At 44.9% G+C, this 27,074-nt stretch overlaps 1 protein-coding gene across 1 annotated transcript in view; it reads right to left on the minus strand.

Annotated features, from left to right (window-relative positions):
• Window positions 1–27,074, minus strand: part of edc3 (enhancer of mRNA decapping 3 homolog (S. cerevisiae)) — a 132,063-nt gene that overhangs the window by 12,879 nt on the left and 92,110 nt on the right. Inside the window, exons 5-6 of the mRNA XM_080215996.1 lie at window positions 5,319–5,472; window positions 1,015–1,232 (exon numbers count right to left, since the gene is read on the minus strand). Of these exons, the coding sequence (XP_080072122.1) occupies window positions 1,015–1,232; window positions 5,319–5,472 (372 nt within the window). The remainder of the gene's footprint in view (window positions 1–1,014; window positions 1,233–5,318; window positions 5,473–27,074) is intronic.

Raw genomic sequence — 27,074 nt, forward strand, 5'->3', positions numbered from 1 at the left:
GTTTGCTTTCGATGGAAAACCTGAAAGCCATTTTGCACACAGGCAAAGAAATGGCCAGTTAGTTTTTCCTTAGCTGTGTCTAGAAGAATGTTGGTCCCACCACCAGGAGAATTCCCTAGTTTTCTTTGCACACTACACCAGCTAAACCTGCCTTGTGTAAATGTTTCAATCCAGGATGGGTATCTCTAACAAAGCAGCAATCCCCTCGGTACTCACTCAGCAGTTTCAGCCTAGTTTACCGTGCTCAGGTCACGGAATGGGGTTTGAAGTAACCATCTGGCTGTGTCGCGAGTCGAGCTCCCACAAACTAATTTACAGAATCATTGAATCGTTACATAACAGAAGGCCATTCAACCCATCATGTCTGCGCCAGCCATGTGAATCAGCAATTCAACTGGTACCATTCTCCCCCACCCTTGGCTTCTCCTCATAACCCAGCGCAAACTTCCTTCGCAGATAGCAATTCCCTCTTAAATGCCTCCATTGAACCTGCTTCCATTGCATCCTCAGGCAACGTATTGCAGATCCTAACCAGCGGCCGTGTGAAAAAGCTTTTCCTCACATCTCCATTGCTCCTTTCACCAATGACCTTAAATCTGTGCCCTCTTGTTCTCAATCCTTCCCTCAGCAGGAAGGGTTTATCCCTATCTGCTCTGTTCAAAGCCCTTGAGGTTTTAGATACTTGGTTGTACCTTCAGGTCCATTGTGGTTTTCTCTGCTCTGTCCAATACACCCATGCAATCATTCACGTTTATAATTATAATACATAGTAACTTAGCAGAGGCCTGACTGCTCGTTTCAAAAGTAAATTTGCTCAACTCTAGAATAAAATAGATGCAATGGCATGCTGTAGAAGTCCATTAAGCAAGGGCAATTGAGAGCCAGTTATGTAGTGAAAGGCATCTCAAAGCCAGGGAGGGTTGTCTGAGGTTCCAACATGTTTACGCTCACAAGTGCCACCTGTTCTGCCCTAAACGAACGGGCAAGATTCGCACAGGCTGGATGACCACGCACCTTTGACACTGGCCACTTGCTTGCCGTCTGTCTTGCTGAAAAGCTGAAGTTCCGTGGTGATACATTCCAGCATCTTCACAAAGTTGGGGAGGAACAGGATAATCTGCACCTGGTGGTTGGCAAGATGGCGACCGCAACTGATACCCTGAGCGCCCTTCATGTGTGGTCCACACAGTAGTGCCACTGTTGGACGCTGGTGAACATTCTTGGGGTTTAACCTTGAAAAGAGAAAAAAAATCATCCCAATTTAACCTTTGAGCAAAAATTATCCCGAGGGTCACTTTCAACCTTGTGGAAGGATTGTATGAGGAGAGACTGACGCAGTGGTACTGTCACAGGCCCAGGCAAAATCTAGAATAGAAGGTTATCTCTCAATAACAGTGATGCAAACTACCACTGATTGTCATAAAAAAATCCATGGCTGCAGAATTCCGGCCATTCACGCCAGCGGGATTCTCTGGTCCTGCCGATAGCACACCCCCGCCCGCTGGTATCCCACCACCGTGGGGTAACGTCAATGGGAATTCCAGACTTATCATTGTCTGTGCGGAGTCTGCACGTTCTCCCCGTGTCTGCATGGGTTTCTTCCGCACGCTCCGGTTTCTTTCCACAGTCCAAAAGATGTATTGGTTAAGGTGCATTGGACAGCACCTTTCGCAACATTCCAAGTTGCTTTACAGCCAATTAAGTACTTTTTAATTGTAGTCATTAATCTAATGTAGGCAATTTTATCAAATGACAGAGCAGGCTTGAGAAGCCAAATGGCCTACTCCTGTTCCTAATACTCACGTTCATTTGTTACACTGGGATAGAAGAGATAAATTCAGCTAAGTGGCCTTTGTCATCCAAAATTATCTTGCAAACAGAGGGCAGAGTTCTTTTCATTTTGTTGAGAATTAAAGTTTCCTGTGAGTGGGCTTTGTCAGGTTAGATTGCCAGAACAGGTGCGCAGAATACAGTGAATTGTAATCTAATTGACAATGTACATGATTCTCTATGAATTTCCACCTTGTCCTTTTGTCTACTTAACTATTATATCACTCTAACTTGGCGCTTTTTGTGCTATTTTTGATAATTTGAAATATGATAAAGTGTGTTGCATTGTAGATGTTAAAAATATATTGTAATGAGAAGCAGTAATCAGCAGAGTACAAATCAAGAAAAGAATCAGAATCCCTATGATACAGGAGGGGGTCATTCAGCCCATCAAGTCTGCTCCAACCACAAACCCACCCAGGCCCTATTCCCATAACCCCACATATTTACACTGCTAATCCCCTGATATTAGGGTCAATTTAGCATGGCCAATCAACCTAACTTGCACATCTTTGGACTGAGGGGGGAAACTGGAGCACTCAGAGGAAACCCATGCAGACACAGGGAGAACATGCAAACTCCACACAGATAGTGACCTGAGGCAGGGAATCGAACCCGAGTGAGACAGCAGTGCTAGCCACTGTACCACCACAGATACAATTGTCCTCTTGCCTCTTATCAGTTGTGCTGTACAGAGACACCCGAGGGCTCCAATGCTTCTCACTGAGCGTGAAGCCGTATGGTAGTTAATCGTGCCACTGTGCTCTTTCTACCTTGAGAGATTACTGATAAAAATAAAATTGAATTACACCCGTTGTAAGAAATAATTATGTTGATCATCATGCGCCCAGGAAGAACAGTCTTCTTATACTTCGACGGAATGGAAAAGATCACGCGCAGTGTACCTGGGTTGCAAGTATTGAATATTTCCCCCAAATATGAATTTACTGTTACCGTATCCATTTGGCGCAATGTGTAGAATGCATTAATAAGGGCTCAGATATAATCATTGGCACAGGTGGCATGGCAGCATAGTAGTGAGCAAGGCAGCACAGTGCTGCGTACAAAATCTGTAACAGATGCCAAAATAAGTGTTTGCATGTTCTCCCCATGCTGTGTGGGTTTTCTCCGTATGCTCCAGTTTCCACCCACAGTCCAAAGATGTGCGGGTTAGGCTGATTACTAAATTTATTCTAACGTTAGGGAGATTAGGTCGCTGTCTTTGGGGAGTTTGCACATTCTCCCCGTGTCTGTGTGGGCTCTGGTTTTCTTCCAGTCCAAACGTGAGCAGGTTGGGCTGATTGGCCATGTTAAATTGGCCCTTAGTGTCAGGGAGATTAGCAGGGTAAATAAGGGTTACAGGAATAGGGCCTGGGTGGGACTGTGGTCGGTACAGACTTAATGGGCCAAATGGTCTCCTCCTATAGAGTAAGGATTCTATGAGGACTCCTACTTAATGGTGAGTGCGTAGGCCAGAAGGTTAATCTATCACACAGGATTCTGGGAGCGCTGCGTCCAAGGATCTGTCCACTTTTTCCTTGTCAGGTCAGTGATTTCAACTGTTTCATGTGAACAGGATTTACTTTTTGTTTTAGAATAACAGTTCGGAGAGCCAGCTCTGATGAATAAAAGATTATATCTTCAGATTTTAAACATTCAAACATTTGAGAAATGTTCCAGGAATGTCCAGAGCCTCAATAACGGAGGTAATATAACTGAGTACAATGGGAGGTCCGGGGGGGGGGGGGGGGGGGGGGGGGGTGGCGGCGGCGGGGTGGCGGGTGGTCTGTGCACCAACGTACAACGTGTGGGAAAAACAAGACAACAGAAGAAAAACATTGCAACTCTTCCCTGCAGAAAAAAAGATAACCACAGACTGGCAGGAATTTGCAATACTTAGAATTCTGATTTGTTTAAGTTCCACACCCAAGGAGGAAATTGCCCATTAAAATATCCTGTACCATATGTAACCATTTCCTCAGTTCTAGCCCCTACAGACACCATTTGAAGAAATTAATATTTGCTCGTGCCAGCTCATGCCCTGTCTGAAAGACGAGGCATCACTAACGCTCAGCATTTCAAGTTTACCATTGGGATCGGTATTAGGCATGGGACTGTTGTTGTTTCTGTACTGGGTTTGATTAGGTTAGTGCAACTTGGCTTCTTGTGCTTCAGGGCTGCTCGCTTGTACCCCCTGGTACAAACAATCATTTGAGTCAAGATAAGCCAGGTTTTTTCTTAAAAAGAGAGTGTTCTTGCACGGGACGTGGGCATCACTGGCAGTGGTCAGCACCACTGCCTCACAGCACCATGGACCCAGATATTCCAGCCTCGGTGATTGTGTGTGTGTGTGTGTGTGTGTTTGCACGTTCTCCCTGTGTCTACGTGGGTTTCCTCTGGGTGTTCCGTTTTCCTCCCGCGGTCCGAAGATGTGCAGGTTAGGTGGATTGGCCATGCTTTGTGTCAGGAGGATCAGCAAGGTAAATACACGGGGTTACGGGGATAGGGCCTGGGTGGGATTATCGTCGGTGTAGGCTCAATGGGCTGAATGGCCTCCTCCTGCACTGTAGTGATTCTATGACTTGACTTTCATCCTCTTCTAAAGACTTACATACCACAAATGGCTGAAGTTAGTTATTGCAAATTAATTCACATCAGGCAAGGACCTACCATCCGCTTGTTTTTGAAATTCACTTTTACAGGACGTGTGAATCGCTGGCTGGGCCAGCATTTACAGCCCATTCCCTCCATTTCAGAGGGAATTTGAGAGTCGACCACATTGCTGTGTATCTGCAGTCACATGTAGGCCAAACCAGGTAAGGAAGGCAGATTTCCTTCTCTAAAGGACATAAATGAACCAGTGGATTGTTACAACAATCAACCATGGTTTCATGGTCCCTTTTTAATTCCAGATTTTTTGAAATCAAATTTAAGTTTCAGCATCTGCCATGGCAGGATTTGAACCGGGGTCCCAAATCTCGCTCTGGGTCACTGGATTATTAGTCCAGTGACAATACCACGGTGCCACTACATCCCCTCATATCATAGAGTCCTACAGTGCAGGAGGCGGCCACCTGGCCCATCAAGTCTGCACCGGCCATAATCCCACCCAGACCCCATCCCCACAACTCCACGTTTCCACCCTAACTAGTTCCTCTGATACAAATCTAGCATGGCCAATCAACCTAACTCGCACATCTTTGGACTGTGGTAAGAAACTGGAGCACCTGGAGGAAACGCACACAGACACAGGGAGGATGTGCAAACTCCACAGTCACACAAAACCGGAATTGAACCCAGGTCCCTGCTGCTGTGAACAACAATGCCAACCACCGTGCCGCCCATGTCACACAGGACAGAGGAATGGAAACTTGATGCTGCCGCTGGAAACCATAAAAATCACTGAGAAGCTCACTAGATTAAAGAATCAGTGTGCACTGTTTTCTTAACTATAAGGGCAGCAGTGATGCACATTAGCCCAGAAGTACCTGTTAGGTCCACCAAGCAGTGTGAGTGTCATCTGGCTGGCACACACTCCTGTCATTTCCAGTCTGCGCTCCAACGACAAGCCGTGCCTTTCGGCAGTTGCCAGTAACTTCTTGTGTAAGTCGTAAGAAATACTCGGAACAACCAATCCCGAATCTGTAAGGCAAGCATAAACAATATCATTGCAAAATGAGGAAAACGTGTAGGATATTACCAAATGACAAAGATTTTACTTCTCATGTCAATGCTATAGTGAAGAAAGCCCACCATCGCCTCTACTTTCTCAGAAATCTAAAGAAATTTGGCGTGTCAGCTACGACTCTCACCAACCTTTACAGATGCACCATAGAAAGCATTCTTTCTGGTTGTACTACAGCTTGGTATGGCGCCTGCTCTGACCAAGACCGCAAGAAACTACAAAGGATCTTGAATGAAGCCCTGTCCCTCACACAAACCGGCCTCCCATCCATTGACTGTCTACACTTCCCGCTGCCTCGGAAAAGCAGCCAGCGTAAACAAGAACCCACACACACCCCGGACATTGTCTTTCCCCATGGAAGAAGGTGGAAAAGAGATACAAAAGTCAGATTACATACCAACTGACCCAAGAACAGCTTCTTCCCTGCTGCCATCAGGCTTCTGAAGGGACCTACCTCACACTAAGTTGATCTTTCTTTATACCCTAGCTGTGACTGTAACATTACATTCTGCACTCTCTCCTTTCCTTCTCTATGAACGGTATGCTTTATCTGTATAGCGCACAAGAAACAATACTTTTCACTGTAAGCATGTGACAATAATAAATCAAATAAACATGCTGGCATTATCAAAACTGAATTCAAATCAAACCAAAGCAGTTGGAGAATATGAATTTTCCATTTGAAAAGATTAATAAAACTGTGGCCACTGTCATACAAACCTAACTGCTCCCCTAATAACCTTCACAATGGAAGTATGTGGCAGAGTCCACAAGTATCCACGCACTTTAAGTTTCTTTACGTTATGACCACCAGTTCAAAATAATCTGTTAACAAGTCTTCCAACTGTTAGTTGTGCTAATCTGATCTTTTTATTAGCATGTTGCAAGTGACTTGCATCTGCATGAGGCACCATGATACAAGAAGTCTTTGTCTCCAACTTCACTCATACCTCAAGCCAAGGCAACTCAACAGTTAAGTCTTGTGTTCGCTTTAATGGCGAAACAGCAGTATCTGATAAATCCATGCGCACCATTCCATTGTACTGTTACATTGGCTTGCAGAGGTTAAAGTGGTCGCAACTGGTGCAGCATGTTGACGATTGGAGCACTTTGTGGAATGCAAAATTAACTGGACACGGTCAAGGCTAAAACTGGTGGACTAATCAAAACACAGTAAAATGTCTCATAACACCAGGTTAAAGCCCAACGGGCGTTATTTGTAGCGAATGCCACTAGCTTTCGGAACTGGCTGTTTCTTCGTCAGATGGGCGGGAGAATTCCTAACCACCTGATGAAGGAACATCCAGTTCTGAAAGCTAGTGGTGTTTGCTACAAATAAGCCTGTTGGACTCTAACCTGGTGTTGAGAGACTTCTTGTGTTTACCCCAGTCCAACGCCGGCATCTCCACATCAGGACTAATCAAAACCCAGTCTACGGAAAGCAGCCAGTGTTTATCTAATCCAGGGGCGTTAAGACACAATAACCATCCAGTACAACAAATTCCTGCCCAGATATGTCACTTGCAGACATAGTCAATGACGACCAACTACTTTTACATTTATAAGATGCACACAGGCAGAGGCACACATATACATATATATGTTGAATATGTCTTGTTTAAAAAAGTGGGCAGTACAGTGGTTAGCACTGCTGCCTCAGTGCCAGGGTCCCAAGTTCAATTCTGGCCTTGGGTCACTGTCTGTGTGGAGTTTGCACATCCTCTCCGTGTCTGCGTTGTTTTGGGTGTTCTGGTTTCCTCTCACATTCTAAAGACGTGCGGGTTAGGTGGACTGACCACGCTAAATTGCTGCTTAGTGTTAGGGGACCAGCAGGGTAAATATGTGGGGTTATGGGAATGGGTGGGATTGTTGTCGGTGCAGGCTTGATGGGCCGAATGGCTTCCTTCAGCACTGTAGGGATTCTATGAATCCCTGAACATATATACAAAATAAATCAATTTTCACTGCCATCATACTGACAATGATGAAAACAAATGGTGGGCGGTATGGTGACACAGTGGTTAGCACTGCTGCCTCACAGCAGCAGGGTCCCAGGTTCAATTCCAGCCTCGGGTCACTGCCTGTGTGGAGTTTGCACGTTCTTACCATGTCTGTGTGGGTTTCCTCCAGGTGCTCTGGTTTCTTCCCACGTCTGAAAGACATGCTGGTTAGGTGCATTGGCTGTGCTAAATTCTCCCTCAGTGTACCTGAACAGGCACCAGAGTGTGGCAACTAGGGGACTTTCACAGTAACTTCACCGCAGTCTTAATGTAAGCCTTACTTGTGATTAGTAAATAAACTTTAACTTGAAACTTTAAGCGCTGGACTTCAAACAGCTTAAGTGCATCACCTGAAACTAAAGCAGTCCCACAACCAGCTGCTTACAATGAAAAACTAGGCATATTGTTTAGGAATGCAAAAAAGTATTGCTCATATAGTTGTAAAACTCTTGAGTCACTGGGGAATCCTGGCAATTTAAAGTGAAGCCAAATGTAGCACAAACCAAGCATATAAGCTGAAAATACTGAAGTGAAAACAGCGTTTGAGCCTTTTGCAGAACTATGTTGTCAAAACCTTTCCTACGGCTCATGGCATTAAAAAAAATTGAACCTCGGGTTCTCACCCCTGCTTACATTTGTACAAATACAAGTTATCCTGTGGCAGGATAGCTCCCGGGTGGCACAGTGGTTAGTACTGCTGCCTCACAGTGCCAGGGACCCAGGTTTGATTCCCAGCTTGAGTCACTGTCTGTGTGGAGTTTGCACGTCTTCCTCGTGTCTGCATGAGTTTCCTTGGGGGTGCCCCGGTTTACCCCCCCCATCAATCCAAAGATGTGCAGATTAGGTGCATTGATCATGCTAAATTCTCCGTCAGTGTACCCAAACAGGTGCCAGAGTTGCTGACGAGAGGATTTTTCACAATTTTGTTGCAGTGTGAATGCAGGCCTACTTGTGACTAATAAATAAACTTTAAGAGGAAGAAAGGGAGAAGAAATTTACCCGACATCCAGTAACAAAACTTTTAAGAGGGGAAACGGGTCACGCAGTGCCACAGATAGTCTATCCAATTCTCACAGCGATCCAAACATGACCCAAGCGTCAGCAGAGACTGCCAAACCAAATCCACGAAGTGCACTAAAAAGATGTCAGGAGAATGAATGGATCAGCGGGGACATTTTTTGTAAGGTAGCTAGTGTTGCAGCAAGTCTGCAGCCAGCACTTTGGCTGGAGGAGAGCGATTGCTTCATGGATCGACCTGAGAGGAAAGCAGAAATTCTGCCAGGAATTACAGGGAATTAAATTTTTCAAAAAAAAGAGCACATTGTTGGAAAGCATTACTGAAAGGCATCCAATCTTAAAACTGCTTCACAGTAGTGGTCTGTTGAGGCGACTACAGCGCCCATAATGATTTGCAGTCCATCAGCATGGCTTTCTGAAGCACAAGATTCAATGTTGAACTTTATTGGCTATGTCAGCCCGCTGCAATAGGAGGGGGAAAAGTGATTAACCGAGTTTCTAACCATGTTCCACAGTGACGCAGGAATTCGCTGTGGATATTAAGAAAAAATGCTTAATTTTCCACACCAATCACTCCAGTTTCTTTTTACAGTATGGGAATAGCGGTCGTCACGATCTAGAAATGCTTTTAAGAAAATTAAATTCCACAAAAAGCTCAAAACCTTACAAAAGGTGTCAGATTCCAAAAGACAGTAAATTACATTTTTGGACCTTTGGGCGGTTGAAATAAGGCAAGAAAGTCAAGGTTCAAATTCCAGTCTCACAGCTCACATCGCTTGCTTGCCTTCCTTTCATGGCCATCTCCCATTCCAACGCCAGCAGAGATGGTGATGTTGTGGTAATATCTCTGGACGAGTAACTTAGGATAACACTCTGGACACAGGTTCTATCCCCATCACTGCAGCTGCTGGAAAAGGTGGTGAAGAAAGCATATAGCACGCTTGCCTTCATCGGATTGGATATCGGGTATAAAAGTTGGTGAATTATGTTACAGTTGTATAAAACGTTGGTGAGGCCATATCTGGAATACCGCGTCCAATTCTGGTCGCCACGCTATCAAAAGGACATGGAAGCTTTGGAGAGAGTACGGAAAAGTTTTACCAGGAAGTTTTTCTGGTATGGAGGGTATTAACTATGAGGAGACATTGAATAAACTGGGATTGTTCTCCCTAGAAATTTGGAGGCTGAGGGGGTGGCCTGATAGAAGTTTATAAAATTATGAGGGTATAGATAGGTGAACAGTTGGAAGCTTTTTCCCCAGGGCAGAAATGTCAATTGTAAGGGGGCACAAGTTCAAGGTAAGGTGGTACGGTTCATTGGAGGTGTGCGGGGGAATTCTTTAGAGGTTGGTGGGGGTCTGGAATGCACTGTCAAGTGACGTGATTGAGGCAGTTATGTTAGTCACATTTAAGACTTATCTTGATAAGCATATGAACAAACGGAATACAGGGATATAAACCGTTGGTTTAGAGAGGTAAACTTGATTGGCACAGGTTTGGTGGACTGAGGGGCCTGTTCCTGTGCTGTACACAAACAAAAATCCAGAATGGGATGCTACTGGGTGCCACAATGGTTTGCACTGCTGCCTCACACCGCCAGGGACCCAGGTTCAATTCCCGGCTTGGGTCACTGTCTGTGCAGAGTTTGCACATTCTCCCTGTGTCTGGGTGGGTTTCCTCCGGGTGCTACGGTTTCCTCCCAGAGTCTAAAGATGTGCGGGTTAGGTGCTTTGGTCATGCTAAATTTTCCCTCAGTGTACCCGAACAGGTGCCAGAGTGTGGCTACTAGAGGATCTTCACAGAAACTTCATTGACGCAAGCCTACTTGTGACACTAATAAATTTTTTAAAAATAGCTTCAGTATCGGTGAACTCTCAATTGTTGTAAAAACCCATCTAGCTAGCTGATGCTCTTCAGGAGAGGAAACCTGCCATCTTTATCTGGTCTGGCTGGCACGTGACTCCAGATCCTGAGCAATGAGGCAGAACCTTAAACCCCTCTGAAATGGCCTCGCAAGGTCAAGGGCAATTATAGAGATGAGCAACAAATGTTAGTCTCGTTAGCGATACTTGAATCCCACGAAAGAAAAAAATAAATCTTAGGACGCTCTTATTGGCAAAGATGCATAAAAATGGCAGGAATATCTGGCATGACTTGATCATACACAGTGCTGGCTGCCAACAAATGCTTCTGAGTGAAGATCTAACTCAAAACATCCATCTCCTTCTCCTGGTCAAATTAGATAGCATGGAGTTGGGAAGGTAATTAGATAGATATGCCCCAGTTATAAATGACACGTGTGTGCAGTAGCTTTATGTAGTCTTTTGAAATGCTCACTGTAAACTTTACGAGCTTGTTAAATGCTTAAGTTATTCTCACTATGTGGCGCAAGTTCTTAGTATACAAGTTGGAATTTTTTTTTAATTCTTCGCCCAACCTCTGATTTCCTTCCAGATTCCTGTCACTCTCCTGCGTGCATTGATTTCACATGGAGGTAGAATTTCACAGGCACAGGGTGCAAACCAGTATTCACTGGGAGTAACAGTGTTCTGTCTGAAAATCCAGGTTGTTGCCTAGTAGTCAGCAAAAATCGTTTGTTTGGGCTTGGGAGAAAACTTTGCAGATGCCACATCACTGCTGATTTCTCCCAGGAGGCAACTGCAGAGCACGTCTTAAGAGCGATTTCCAAAACCTCTCTCTCTCTTTGATACAAGCTCAGAAGTTGCAGCTGAAGAGGCCCTTAACCAAGAAATTAATGGGTGTGTCCACCATTGTGACATCAGACATGGGGAGTGGTGTGGAGAGGCATCACAATCCCGTGCTTGACCTCAGCAGACCACAGGTCGGCTCATGCCGAGGGCTTTTCAATAGCGAGCAGAGATGGCAACTCTCAAACTGATCCCCCTGACCAATGCAGGCTACAACTGCAACGCCCCCTACTGTTGCCTCACCCAAAAATCAGGAACTGTACCCTTTCTCGGGCTGTTTGGCTTAGCCACTCAGTAATTAACTGGCTGCAACACTAGGCAGGCTGGAGCTTACAGATTTCACCTGCTCTTATAACCAATAATCACTAATAATCACAAGGGCAGATGGTAGCACAATGGTCAGCACTGCTGCATCACAGCGCCACGGACCTAGGTTCGATTCCTGGCTTAGGCAACTGTCTGAGCGGATTTTACGCATTCTCCTCATGTCTGTGTTGATTTCCTCTGGGTGCTCCAGTTCCCTCCTACAGTCTGAAAGATGTGCCGATTAGATGCATTGGTCATTCTAAATTCTCCCTCAATGTACCGAAACGTGCACCGGAGTGTGGCGGAGGGGATTTTCATAGAATTCATCTAAGTGCAGAAGCAGGCCATTCGACCCATCGAGTCTGCACCTAGTTTCAGTCCCACAGTCCTACTCTAATCCTGCAACCCTACATATTTACCCTGCTAATTAAAGTTTTAAAGTTTATTTACTAGTCACAAGTAAGGCTTACATTAACACTACAATGAAGTTACTGTGAAATTCCCCTAGTTGCCACATTTCAACACCTGTTCGAGTCAATGCACCTAACCAGCATGTCTTTCAGAATGTGGGAGGAAATCGGAGCACCCGGAGGAAACCCACGAAGACACAAGGAGACTCCACACAGACAGTGACACAGCTGGGCATCAAACCCAGGTCCCTGGCACTGTGAGGCAGCAGTGCTAACCACTGTGCCACCTTGCCTCCCCGTGCTGTCCCCCTGACACCAAGGATCAATTTATCATGTCCAATCAACCTAACTTGCACATCTTTCAGCCTTCATTGCAGTGTTAATGTAAGCCTACTTGTGACACTAATAAACAAACTTTTAAAACCGGAAAAGGCTTTTAAAGAATTTCTTAACGTACATGCTTAAATGCCTAATTCTATTAACTTCAAAAGACACATTCTCCCTATCCAACACCATATCTTTCTTTTCCTCTGGACACATTTGGCCGTGGCAACTTGTACTTTTGCAGCAATTCCAGTAATTACACATGATGTGATATCACCCACTTAAGAGTATTAAGCCTTAAGGGACCAAAACAATGAGATGGCCCCCAATGCACATATTTGAGAACAAAAATGTGGCCGTCAGTCAGGTGAGTTTATGTGCTTTGCCGCAGCCTGCTTGCACGCCACTGGAGAAATTCTGAACGGGTAGCTCAGACTCAGCACATACCAATTACATAGCAACAATATGAGAAGAATGAGGAAACTGCTACTGTTTATTTAAGCTTAAAATACACAGTTTTGTAAACTTATGGGTTGCCAAGAAACAGTGTTACTTTACACGCAACATTAGTCGGCACAAATGCTTTCCCTTGAGAAAAAGTAAAACATATACTGAGGGCTTCTGTCACACAAACATTATTAACTAGCCCGTGACAAGGCAAGAGATCAGCGGAGTGGGGAATACCTGGCTCGAATCAACTGTACAACTTGTAACCAACTTGGGATGGCACAGTGGTTAGCAGTCCTGCCTCAGTGCCAGGAACCTGGGTTTGATTCTCAGCTTTGGTCACAGTTTGTGTGGAGTTTGCACATTCTCCTCTTGTCTGTGTTGGTTTCCTCTGGGTGCTCCGGTTTCCTCCCACAGTCTGAAAGACATGCTAATTAGGTGCACTGGCCATGCTAAATTCTCCCTCAGTATACCTGAACAGGTGCCAGAGTGTGGCGACTAGGGGATTTTTGCAGTAACTTCATTGCAGTGTTAACATAAGCCTACTTGTACCACTAATAAATAAACTTTAAACTTCAACAGTAGCGCCTGTAACTCAAAATTGCTTTTCCCAAAGGTTTTTTTAAAATCAGCCTTGGAATGCTCCACAGCCTCCCCACAGAGGCACAAGTTTCAAGAAGCAACTTAATGTGCTTCAAGCTCTGAGGTAAAACAGGCACTCTATGTCCAAGGGTACCTGGGGGGAGAAAAAAAGTCACTGATCTCCATCTCTATAAACATTGGAATAATCTACAGCAAATAATTTATAATCTGCAAGTCACAATGGAGAGGTGTTGGCCCAGTGACATTATCGCTAGATTATTAAACCAGAAACTCAGCTAATGTTCTGGGGACCTGGCTTCAAATCCCGCCATGACAGATGGCAGAATTTGAATTCAATAAAATGAACGTCTGGAATAAAGAATCTACTGATGACCATGAAACCTTTGCCAATTGTTGGAAAAAACCCATCTGGTTCATTAATGTCCTTTAGGGATGGAAATCTGCCATCCTTACCTGGTCTGGCCTACATGTGACTCCAGAGCCACAGCAATGTGTTGACTCTCAACTGCCTGTCAAGGGCAACTAGGGATGGGCAATAAATGCTGGCCAGCCAGCGACGTTCGTGTCCCATGGATGAATTAAAAAAAGCAAGTAGCCTGGAAACCACAATTCCTATTTGAGAGTGACGATTTTTCAGAGTTCGAGAACTTTTAAAGATTTTTTTGTGCCACTTTTGAGAGCAAAGTCCATTTTTAAGGTAATCAAGATGTTTCTCTCTACGGATGCTGCCTCCCTTTGTTCATCTTCCATCTGCCGTGGTGGGATTGAAACCTGGGTCCCCACAACGTTAGCAGAGCTAATGGTTTAATAGACTGGAGATAATACCACTAGGCCACCGCCTCTGCAGATTTGCGGATTATTCCAAAGTTTACAGAGATGATATTCTTTTCCCCAGTGCCCTTGGTTTGTTCCTGTTTGATTTCCAGCAATCGTGGCATTTGGCTTTTGTGTTCGTTATTTTCTTACCTCCCTCTGCTGATTAAGAAAAGCCGGATGAGGGAATATAACAGCACACATACCGCGCACACATTTAATAGTGATTAGTGTACTGAACTTCTCAAGTACACATTACAATACTTCATAATATTAAAACCAGCAACAAAACGATTGGTGCTAACCAGTAACGGTGTAACAGATCACTTAGATCTGAACAGAGTTTTGACATAGCCTCTTTGCAGGTGATGATGAATGGAAGCCGGCCAGACATTAAACAAAGCAACCTCACCACATCTAATTGTATGTGCCTTGAGGAGCTCCCGTAGAACAATACTTCTGCTGCTGAATGGATCAAAAGCTTCACACAAAACAAAAATCCCAATTGCGCTAGGTAAAATTGTGACGTGTTGCATGGCGCATCGGAGCAATTGATCTGAAACCTGAAGAACTGCACACCACAGCAACCCGGAATAAATTCACAGAAAACGTGCACTTGCTGCATCCGAACATCTCAGCAATGAGGAGGACTGGCATTTTTAGAAGGCTGCATGCAGCAAGGGTGACTGCTAGTGGAATTCCACTGGAAATCCGGGAACCGAAAGTCTCACTCTCCATTTGCGACGCAGGTCAAAAGAAAACCTGCATTTGCCTCGCACCTTTAGCAGCCTCAGGATGTCCCAAAGTGCTTCATAGTCAATGAAGTAGAGTCTCTGTCACAATGCAGGAAATGTGACAGTCAGATGGTGCACACAGTGAGCTCCCACAAATTGTAAGACCATAAGACACAGGAGCAAAATTAAGCCACTTGGCCCATCGAGTCTCCTCCACCATTCAATCATGGCTGATATTTTTTTCATCCCCATTCCCCTGTCTTTTCTACGTAACCCCTCATCCCCTTATTAATCAAGAACCTGTCCACCTCTGTCTTAAAGACACTCAATGACCTGGCCTCCACAGCCTCTGTGGCAACAAGTTCCACAGTTTCACCATTCTGGCTGAAGAAATTCCTCCTCACCTCTGTTTTAAAGGATCGTCCCTTTAGCCTGAAGTCGTGCCCTCTGGTTCTAGTTTTTCCCACTAGTGGAAACATCCTCTCCATGTCCACTCTATCCAGGCCTCTCAGCATTCGATAAGTTTCAATAAGATGCCCCCACCCCGCCTCATTCTTTTAAACTCCAATGAGTACAGACCCAGAGCCCTCAGCCAAACTGCAATGTATTTGTTTGTGACATTATCGAGAGATAAGCATTGGCTAAGCTCTCCGACGATCCGGATGGGCTGGAGGCCTTCATCCTGGGGACAGAAGGTCTCAAGGGTCCACAAATACTTGGGTCTAGAACACCGCTTAACAGCCAGGGGACAGGTCATTGGCATAGAGTCATGGGAGTACTGCTGAAGTCAGACGTATTTATAAAAACCTCAGAATGCAGCAATTCCTATTTACAAAAATAGAACTGAATTTAGATTCTTGGAAATCAGCTGACATGACTTGCAGCTATATAGAATCCCTACATTGCAAAAGGAGGCCATTCGGCCCATCGGGTTTGCACCGACCACAATCCCACCCAGACCCTACCTCCATAACCTCAAGTACTTACACTGCCACTGTCCCTGACACTAAGGGGCAATTTAGCATGGCCAATCCAGCTAACCCCCACACCTTTGGATTGTGGAAGGAAACCGGAGCACCTGGACAAAACCCATGCAGGCACGGGGAAAACGTGCAGACTCCACACAGACAGTGACACAGCCAGGAATCGAACAACGGTCCCTGGCGCTGTGAGGGCAGCAGTGCTAACCACTGTGCCACCCAATGTCTTCAAGACACTGTGGCTAGAACTTGTATGCTTCTGCTGAAAGGATCAAAAGCTTCACACGAAAGAAAAATTCCCAATTGCACAAGGTAAAATTGTGACATGCTGCACATGCATCGCAGCAATTGAACTGAAACCTGAAGAACTGCACACATCAACCCTGAATAATTTGGTAGAAAACGTGCACTTGCTGCATCAGAACATCTCAACAATGATAAGTGTTTTTAAAAGGCTGCAGTACGGGCTGAGGTAGTTGTAGATGGGAGTACAATTTTGTCTTTTAAAAAGCATTTAGACAGTTACATCAGTAAGATGGGCATAGAGGGATATGGGCCAAAGGCAGGCAAGTGGGATTAGCTTTAAGGGTTTTCAAAAAAAAAGGGCGACATGGACAAGTTGGGTTGAAGGGCTTGTTTCCATGCTGTGAACCTCTGACTCTTCCCATTCTCTCAAGAATGAGGATGCATTGAAGGAAACTCAGATAGAGTAGCATAGTATAATGCATCAAAATCCTGGAAGACTTCTTTTAAATGGCAGATGTGGTGAGAAGTGAGATTCAAGTTGCTTCATGTAAAGACCATGTCAATCTTTCTCTAGCAGCTCAGCGCAGCCTGGCAGCAAGGTAGAAGACTGGGCAGGCACATGACACATCAGCAGCTGGATGTCCCGAGAAGCCAAATCATCCTGGGGAATTTCTAGAATGTTTTCCTTCCACCATATTGTTACTCTGATACAGACGCACCCACACGCAATAGAATCAGAATTCTACAGCGCAGAAGGAGGCCATTCGGCCCACTGAGTCTGCACCAACCACAATCATGCCCTAACGCCATAACCCCATGCATTTCCCCCAGCTAGTCCTCCCTGTTACTAAGGGGCAATTTACCATGGCCAATCCACCTAACCCACACATCTTTAGACTGTGGATGGAAGCCAGATCATCCGGTGGAAACTCATGCAGACAAGGGGAGAATGTGCAAACGCCACACAATCAGTGACCCAAACCGGGAATCAAACCCAGGTTCCTGGCGACGTGAGGCAGTGCTAACCATTGTGCCACCCAGGCTTGCCTTCACTTGAACATGGAAGGTGTCCTCCTGAGGTCCACTTCTGGAAGCAGTGACTGCGATGATGCAAATCTTCCCTGCCATTAAAATCTTCGAAGACTGACCAAAGTATGAAGGAACAAAAAAAACCAACAAAAAAGCCAAAATGCTGAGGCTTAAAAGGGCGGCACAGCGGTTAGTACTGCTGCCTCACAGCACCAGGGATCCGGGTTCAATTCTGGCCTCGGGTCACTGTGTGGATTTTGCGCATTCTCCCTGTGTCTGTGTGGGTTTTATTTTAATGTTCTGGTTTCTGCCCATGGTCCAAAGATGTGCAGGTTAGGTGAATTCGCTATGCTAATTTGACCCCGAGTGTCCAAAGATGTGTGGTTAGAAGGATTAGTGGGGGTAAATTTGTGGGGCTACGGGGATAGGGGCCAGGCGGAATGCCATAGAGTCGACGCAGACTCAAATGGGCCAAATGGCCTCCCTTCTGCATTGTAGGCATTCTGTAGGGATTCTATGATTAACTGGGACAGGTGCCATACAAGTGTAAGATTCTCCGAGACAGAATTCTATATTAGTGGTTTACTGGACCTGCTGTGGATAGCAGCAGGTTTTAAATGGCTACTAACCTTGCCTTGTGCAAGAAGCAACTTCGGGGGCATTTAAAATTCCAGCTCAGCCGTGCTCCTTGGAAATCATGTCAGCATTTCAAAAGTGTTCATTCCTGATAGAACCTGACAATTTCTGTTCTCTGCGCAGTTCCACTTCTGTATTCAGTCCAAAGATTCTGAAGTGTTGTGTTTGTGCTATATAGCATCCTGCCCAATCAAACCAGGTCAAGAACTGTTTTGCTTTAATTGCTAAAATCAGAACTAATTTGTTGCATTCAGGATTCAAGGCAGATGGCGCTCTGTACATACAGTTCCTCATACGCAATGTCATTCCAGACATACAATGCTGCACTTGCTTATGAAGGGAAGGTGCGAGGCTTCCTTTTTTTTTGGATAAGTAAGGCACAGGGAACGCACTCAATCATGTAACCTTCCATTCACAAAGGCATTTTCAGAGTTGTGCAAATATACTATGAATTAAACCACTTGTATGAAAAAGGGAAGGCAAAATATAGAATCATCGCCGATTACCAGAATAGAGGCATGATCATAAGGTTCATTAAATTTCAGGACTTTAGAATAATAGAATCCCTATAGTGCAAAAGGAAGCCATTTGGATAATCGAGTCTGCACTGACAACAATCCCACCCAGGCCCTATCCCTGAATACTTACCCTGCTAATCATCTTGACACGAAGGGGCAATTTATTATATATATCATACAATCCAAACAGTGCAGTAAGCTGCCATTCAGCCCATCAAGTGTGCACCGACAGCAATCACACCTAGGCCCTATCCACATAACCCCACTTATTTACCTGCTAATCCATCTAACCTACACACCCCGGGACAATAAGGGGCAATTTAGAATGGCCAATCCACCTAACCTGCACACCTTGAGTGTGGGAGGAAACCGGTGCACCTGGAGGAAACCCACGCAGACAAGGGGACAAAGCAGGTAGAACACAATGGCAGCCCAGATTGTGTGTTATAACCTGTTGGGTTTTGCAAGTACATGCACATGTTCGTGGTTGGGGCAGATGAAGTATGGCGGTGCATTAGACTACAGCTGTCCCTACAGGTGTGCATGCCTCAGGGGAGCCTCTGAGGCCTGAGAGTTTCTCTCAGAACCAGCATGGCCCAGTGGGGCCAAGAGCATAGGAAGGACCAGAATGTGAGCAATTATGTACTCCTGCAGCACCAGTCGGACAGCACAAAGTGGAATTTAAACAGCCTACCTGGGGTGTGGCATGTTCGATTAATTGTTTTAACACATTCTGTTGCCGAGTCTCAATGAATGGTTGCCTCATGCATCCTTATACATAGCACGTCAGGTCACAGCCAAAGCCTCACCCACCATCCTGCTAAAATGACAAGTGATCAAGATTCCTGCTTTGGCTCGGAAGAACATTTCCACTGCATGGCCATTTGAGAAAAGGTGCTGTGCTGCGTGAAAATTTCTTGCTCAACCCAGCACTATGCCAGTGGTTAGCACTTCTGCCTCACAGCAAGTCTCAACATCAGTTTAACATCCAGAAGATTTATTTGGAATCATGAGCTTTCAGAGCACTGCTCTTTGGAATCAGGTGACTCCAAGTAAACCTGGGCTTTGACCTGGTGTTGTGAGACTTCTTACTGTGCCCACCCCAGTTCAACGCTCCACATCATGGCCTCACAGGGCCAGGGGCCCTGGTTCAATTCCAGCCTTGGGGTCGCTGTGTGGAGCTTGAACATTCTCCGTGGGTTTCCTCCGGTGCTCCAGTTCCTCCCACACTTCAAAGATGTGCGGGTTAGGTTGATTAGCCATGCTAAATTGCTCCTTTATGTCAGGGAGATTAGCAGGATACATGTGGGATTATGGGGTTAGGGCCTGGGTGGGATTGTTGTCAGTGCAGGCTCGATGGGCCAAATGGCCTCCTCCTGTGCTGCAGGGATTCTATGAAAAATGGTGCTGCAAAAAAAAAAGCACCAAACCTTGTTGGCGTTCCAGTCATCTCCAAAGCCAGAACAACGAGGACGATGCCAGTACCGCAATGGTTTCACTACTGCCTCACAAGAATGGAAGCTGTATAGCTTCTTTTAAGGCATTTCAATACGTTTTACAGCCGATGGGAATATTTCTGACATGCAATTATTGTTGTAATTCAGCAAACAATTTAGCCCTTTTAGGGCAGAGATGAGGAGAATTCTTTTTTTGAGGGTTGAGTGGCTTTGGCACACACTGCCTCAGAATGTGGTGGAGCCGGGATCATTGACTATTTTTAAGGTGGAGGTAGATAGATTCTGGTGAGGCAGAGGAATTGAAAGCAGATGGAAATGTGGAATTTGAAACACAAACAAAACGACCATGAACTTATTGAATGGTGGAGGAGGCTCGAGGGACTGAACGCTCCTATTTTCTAGGTTTGAGTGTACATAAAAAATTGAAACTGGTAGTGTATGATTTGCATATACATTACCACACTATCAAGGAAGCAGGGAAAGAATTCAAGGGAAGAGTAAGAATTTTTTTTTTATTCATTCATAGGATATGGACACCGCTGACTGGCCAGCTTGCCCCTCCCTAGTTGCCCCTGTTCAGAGGGCAGTTGAGAGTCAACCACATTGCTGTAACTCTGGAGTCACATGTAGACCAGATCAGATAAGGTTGGCAGATTTCCTTCCTTAAAGGGACATTAATCAACTAGATGGGTTTCTCCAACAATTGACAATGACCATCGGTACATTCTTAATTCCAGATTTTTTTTTATTGAATTCAAATTCCATCATCTGCTATGGCAGAATTCGAATCCGGGAAATTTGGCACCAGCTATGATTCTAACCAACTTTAACAGGTGTGCCATAGAAAGCATTCTTTCTGGTTGAATCACAGCTTGGTATGGCTCCTGTTCTGCCCAAGACCGCAAGGAACTATAAAGGGTTATGAACGTAGCCCAATCCATCATGCAAACCAGCCTCCCATCCACTGATTCTGTCTACACTTCCCACTGCCTTGGCAAAGCAGCCAGCATAAGCAAGGACCCCATGCACACGGAGATACTCTCTGCCACCTCCTTCCATCGGGAAAGAGATATACAAGTCTGAAGTCACTTACCAACGGACTCAAGAACAGCTTCTTCCCTGCTGCCAGACTTTTGAATGGACCTACCTTGTATTAAATTAATCTTTTTCTACATCCTAGCTATGACTATAAAACTACATTCTGCACCCTTTCCTTCTCCCTAAGTACTCCATGAACAGTATGCTTTGTATAGTGCGCAAGAAACAATACTTTTCACTGTACATTAATACATGTGACAATAATAAATCAAATCAAAAAGAACATTAACTGAGCTTCTGGATTAATAGTCTGATGATTTAATGATTAATAATCAGGATTGCCGACTCCCCCAATGCCAAATCTGCTCTGAAACACACTTGCACTTCTTACTGTCAAGGCCATTGGGCCCATTACAGTTGTACTTCCAGATTCCAGAGCACAGTGCATCTGATATACAATCATTATTCCACCATTCATTCACTCTGGACCCGTTTGTAACTGTACTTGTCCCATTTAATACTTTGATTCAGCCCCACCAACTCTTTTGGCACGTAATGTCATCTGCTCCATTAAAGACCTTGATATGTGTTGCTTTTTGACTCTCTCCCATTCTACCTACTTACAAGCTAATGTAGTCGTATCTGACAAAAGGGCATCAGCCTTAAAACATTAATTCTGTTTCCCTCCCTAGAGGAACGCTGCCGGATCAACAGAGTATTTCCAGCAATTTCTTTTTCTGCTTTAGGTATGATTAGATAGAAATCCATAGAATGCCTACAGTGCAGGAGGCGGCCATTTGGCCCATTGAGACTGCACCGACCACAATCCCACCCAGGCCCTATCCCCATACATTTACCCTAGCTAGTCCCCCTGACACGAAGAGACAACTTAGCATGGCCAATCCACCTAACCTGCAGATCTGTAGACTCTGGGAGGAAACCAGAGGAAATTCACAGACACGGGGAGAATGTGCAAACTCCGCACAGACAGTGACCCAAGCTGGGAATCGAGCTCGGGTCCCTGGCACTGTGAGGAAGCAGTGCTAACCACTGTCACCATGCTGCCCAAATTTGGAAGACTGCAATTAAAAATTCAATGGATTTCACAAAGAACAACAAAGAAAATTACAGAATAAGAACAGGCCCTTCAGCCCTCCATGCCTGCACTGATCAACTGAACTAAAACCCCCCAACGTTACTAAACCAGTAACATTTTCACCTTAATCAGGATCCAACCTTAACACTTCATACTTGGTTTGAAATCCAAGTGCTTATCAACACACCATTTTTCTACCAACATTAAACAAAGCTGCAAACAAAACTGAACACATCTTAACCTCTGAAGAGTCAGATGGACTTGAAGTGTTAACTCTGTTTCTCTCTCCATTGATGCTACCAGACCTGAGTCTTTCTAACATTTTCTGTTTCTTTTTTCATCACTTAACTAACCCTTTATTACATTTCTAGGAAGCTTGACACCATCTAGGGCAAACCAGCTTGCTTGACTGGCACTCCATGCACAAACATTCACTCTCCAACGCCGTGGCAGCAGTGTGTACCATCGACAAGATGCACTGCAGGAATTACCAAAGTTCATTAAGACAGCACCTTCCAAACTCTCAACCACTTCCATCTAGAAGGACAAGAACAGCAGACATGGGAATACCACCACCTGCAAGTTCCCCTCCAAGCCAGTCACCATCCTGACTTGGAGATATGTCACTGATCCTTCACTGTTGATGGGTTCAAACCCTGGAATTCCCTCCCTTACAGTATCTACACAACCTGGACTGCGACAATTCCAAGAGTTCAGCTCATCACCGCTTTCACAGGGCCGGTACAGTGGCAGGGGGTGGCATGGTGGCACAACGGCTAGCACTGCAACCTCACAACACCAGGGACCCAGATTCAATTCCCAGCTTGGGTCACCGTTTGTGTGGAGTTTGCACGTTCGCCCCTGTACCTGCGTGGGTTTCCTCTGGCTGCTCCAGTTTCCTCCCACAGTCTGAAAGGCGTGTATTAACCCAAAGAGGCCCCAGAGTGTGGCAGCTAGGGGAATTTCACAGTAACTTAATTGCAGTGTTAACGTAAGCCTCAAGAAAGATAAACTTTAACTTTTATTTTAGCAATCAGAGATGGGCAATAAATGCTGACCCAGCCAGGGAAGCCCGCATCCCATGAATGAATAAGGAAAGATAACATGTACTTATCAAGAGTTTATGGTTTTTCCATTCTCGGTCAAAAAGGCAAAGTGATTACAAAGATCTCACAAAGATCTCATTCTGCAAATTAAAATACAATGAACTGCACAAAGCTATTGAAAATACAAGGGTGCTTTCTGTCATCTCCTTTATGGAAGGCAGCAGCAAAATTTAAATATAATAATTTAAAAACAAATCCAGTCACAGTGCTAAATGTATAACACTGATAAAATATGATGGAAGGAGACTCCCCAAATAATAAATTCGAATACTCTAAGGCCACCTGAAATGTAGACATCGGATTATTTCTGAAGCTATCAAATATATGTCTCACTGAACAAGGATATTGTGAAATTGTCAGCAAGATCCATAGAAACCCTACAGTGCAGAAGAGGCCATTCAGCCCATTGAGTTTGCACTGACAACAATCCCACCCCAAGCCCTATCCCCACAACTCCACACATTTACCCTGCTAATCTCTCTAACCTACACAGCCCAGGAGACTAAGGGGCAATTGAGCATGGCCAATCAACCTAACTCGCACACCTTTGGACTGAGGGGGGGAACCAGAGCACCTGGAGGAAACCCACACATATGGGGAGAACATGCAAACTCCACACAGACAGTGACCTCAGGCTGGAATTGAACCAGGGTCCCTGGTGCTGTGAGGAAGCAGTGCTAACCTCTGTGCCACCGTGCTGCACAAATTTGGAAGACTGTGATTAAAGCTACGACAAGTAGTTTTAAATAAGATCGTTACCAAGTATAAAAATTCCATTGTCGGCTAATTCAATGGATTTTACAAAGAACAAAAAATTACAGCACAAGAACAGACCCTTCAGCCCTCCAAGCCTGCACTGACCATGCTGCCCGACTGAACTAAAACCCCCCATCCTTCCGGGGACCATATCCCTCTAGTCCCATCCTTTTCATGTATTTGTCAAGATGCCCTTTAACATTAGAATATTTAATTTATAATTAGGTTCTTTACAATGCACCTGTCAAGTTTGTCAGCATACTGTGATCAAGACACAACCAGGAACACAACTGTCCCCATTTTCCCTTCCAAGTTACACAGCAAACACCCCAGATTGGGAATATAGTGGTGTTCCTTCATCAAAACTAGGTCTACATCCTGCAATTCTCCACCTAACACTGGTCATACCTACACCTGATGGGCTGCAGCATCTCACGGTGGTGAATCATGACCACCTTCCATGAGTAATGAGGGATGGGCAATAATTGCTGCCCTTGCCAGCCGTTCCCAGAACCTATGAATGAATATAAGGACAAAAGCAAGAAGTGCCACAGGTTCAGCAACCTTTTGCACTGCAATTACATTATAATAAATTAGGTTAGGACTTGCTATATTGCCCCTTAGTGTCAGGGAGTGTAGTAGGGTAAATACATGCGGTTACAGGGATAGGGCCTGGGTTGGATGATTGTCATTGCAGGCTCCATGGGCTGAATGGAAGTGTTTGCAAGAAAAAGATCCAACTGTCAGCTAATTTCTAAAGGCTTCTATAGAAAAAAAAGCATTATTTAACAATTTCCAAGATATGGCTGTTTAATGTTGAACATGCAGCTCATTTTAACTTGACAAGCTGGTGTATACACATGTTTAAAAAGGAGGTTGAAAAGGAAAAAAAGATACTTAAAAAAATTAAACTAAGATTTGCCCCAATCGTTGGATTTTTCTGTAGAAAGGAACACATTGTAATGTACATTAAAGGAGGAATGAATCTTGCGTACAGACAAAACTGCACTAACTGCAGCCAGCGCAGAAAGGCAGAGAGAGAGGGCAGCATGGTGGTTAGCACTGCTAACTCTCAGTGCTAGGGACCCAGGTTCAATCCTAGGTTTGGGTCACTGCCTGTGTGGAATCTGCATGTTCTTCCACCATGCCTGCATGGGTTTCTTCTGGATATTCCAGTTTCCTCCCACACTCCAAAGATGTGCAACTAGGTGGATTGGCCATGCTAAATTGCCTCTTAATGTCCTAGGATGCCTAGGTTAGCGGGATTAGTAGTATTTACCCTCCTAATCTCCCTGACATTAAGGTGCAATTTATCATGGCCAATCAACCTAACCCACACATTTGGACTGTGGGAGAAAACCAGAGCACCTGAAGGAAACCCAGGTAGACATGGAGAGAACATGCAAACTCCACACAGACATTGACCCAAGCCAGAAATTGAACCCAGATCCCTGGCGCTGAGAGGCAGCAGTGCTAACCATTGTGCCACTGAGCTGTGCAGTCTGTGCGGAGTCTGGGTTTCTTTCCACAGTCTGAAAGATGTGCTAGTTAGGGTGCATTGGTTGTGCTAAATTCTCCCGCAGTGTACCCAAACAGGCACTGCAGTGTGGCAACCAGGGGATTTTCACTTCACTGCAGTGTTAATGCAACCTCATTTTGCAACACTACTAAGAAAAACAAACTAACTCTTAGGTAAACATTCATGTCACAAAATCTTTCTGCATCAAAAGTGCTTTCCTGAAAAACAGGAATGAAGAGTTCAAATCAATACCCACTGAGGTGATGTCAGTGCCACATCGGCAAGTATTTCTTTGGATAAGCAGGGTCCCTGGGGCTGGGTGTAGGTTTGTTGGCCAGTCTGTTCAATAGGAATATGATGGCAACTCTTGAAATTTAGGTTAAAATGCTTTTCTGAAAAGCAAATCTGAACATTCATTTTATCGGCTGGATTGAACAGCGATGTCTATATTTGGACATAGATGCATTTCAACAGAGGCCAACTATGGATCTCACCAGGAGGGTAAAATACAACATGACAGTGCCTCTGATGCTCAGGCGAGGGGCGGACAACGCAAAGGTCCATTGACCTCGGTTGAGATTTTCCGGTTTTGAGGTGAGCACGGCCAGAAAATCCCGCCCTCAGTGTCACATTGCAATCACGGTGACATGGTGGTCAGCACTGCTTCCTCACAGCGCCAGAGACCCGGGTTTGATTCCAGCCTTGGGTCACTGCCTATGTGGAGTTTGCATGTTCTCCCAGGCCTGCGCTGATTCCCTCCAGGTGCTCTGGTTTCCTCCCACAGTCCAAAATGACAAGCTGGTTAGGTGCATTGTCCATGTTAAATTCTCCCTCAGTGTACCCGAACAGGCACCAGAGTGTGGCGACTAGGGGATTTTCACAGTAACTTCATTACAGCGTTAATGTAAGCTGACTTGTGACACCAATATATGAATTTAAAACTTCAAAAGAATCATCATAGAATTCTGCAGTGCAGAAGGAGATCATTTGGCCCATTGAGACTGCACTGATCACAATCCCACCCAGGTCCTATCTGCCTAACTACACACATTTACTCTAGTTAATCCCAACACTAACGAGCAATTTAGAATGGCCAATCCACCTAACCCACACATCTTTGGTCTGTGGGAGGAAACCGGAGCAAACCCACACGGACATGCAAACTCCACACACACAGTGACCCAAGCTCAGGAATTGAACCCAGGTCCCTGGTGCTGTGAGGCAGCAGTGCTAAACACTGCCATCCACATCATCATGAGAGTTAATTTGGCAAACTTCCATTTAAGAGATTCTGAGGGGTCCAACAAGCAGTCTGTTGTATTCACTTCAACGTGACACACAAACAAGACAAGATTGCATCCCCAGTGCAAGTTTGGTCTGAGTCTCCAAACAAAAACAAGCTGGCAGATAAGTTGTCCAACAGAATGGGGGGGACACACACCCATTTGTTTCAACTCATCAGTTCTGCCTTCCAGGAGAGTTGTGCTCGTGACTGTAGTAAAATTTTGGTGAACTTTACAGTTCTAAATAGTTGGCAGAAGAGGTTAATTAGGCAAGCATGTATGATAAAAATTTGTTGGAACAAGTTACTTAGCTAGTTTGGTAACATCCGCAAGTGAGCCCTCAGAGCGAAGCTGGAACTTATGTAAGTAATTAAAGTGAATTACCAGCTGCCACTTTAGAATTTCTCAAGTTTAACCCTACAATTGTTTCTAGTCCATATACAGTATTATAACACGTCCATGTTGCTCAAAATGAATAAGACTATTTAAAATAATAAGTTACTCAGGGTGCCAAATATATTAAACAATTTTAAA

Source organism: Carcharhinus amblyrhynchos, chromosome 32 (genome assembly GCF_965287045.1).
Source record: "Carcharhinus amblyrhynchos chromosome 32, sCarAmb.v2.hapA, whole genome shotgun sequence".
In the NCBI taxonomy this organism is placed as follows: domain Eukaryota; kingdom Metazoa; phylum Chordata; class Chondrichthyes; order Carcharhiniformes; family Carcharhinidae; genus Carcharhinus; species Carcharhinus amblyrhynchos.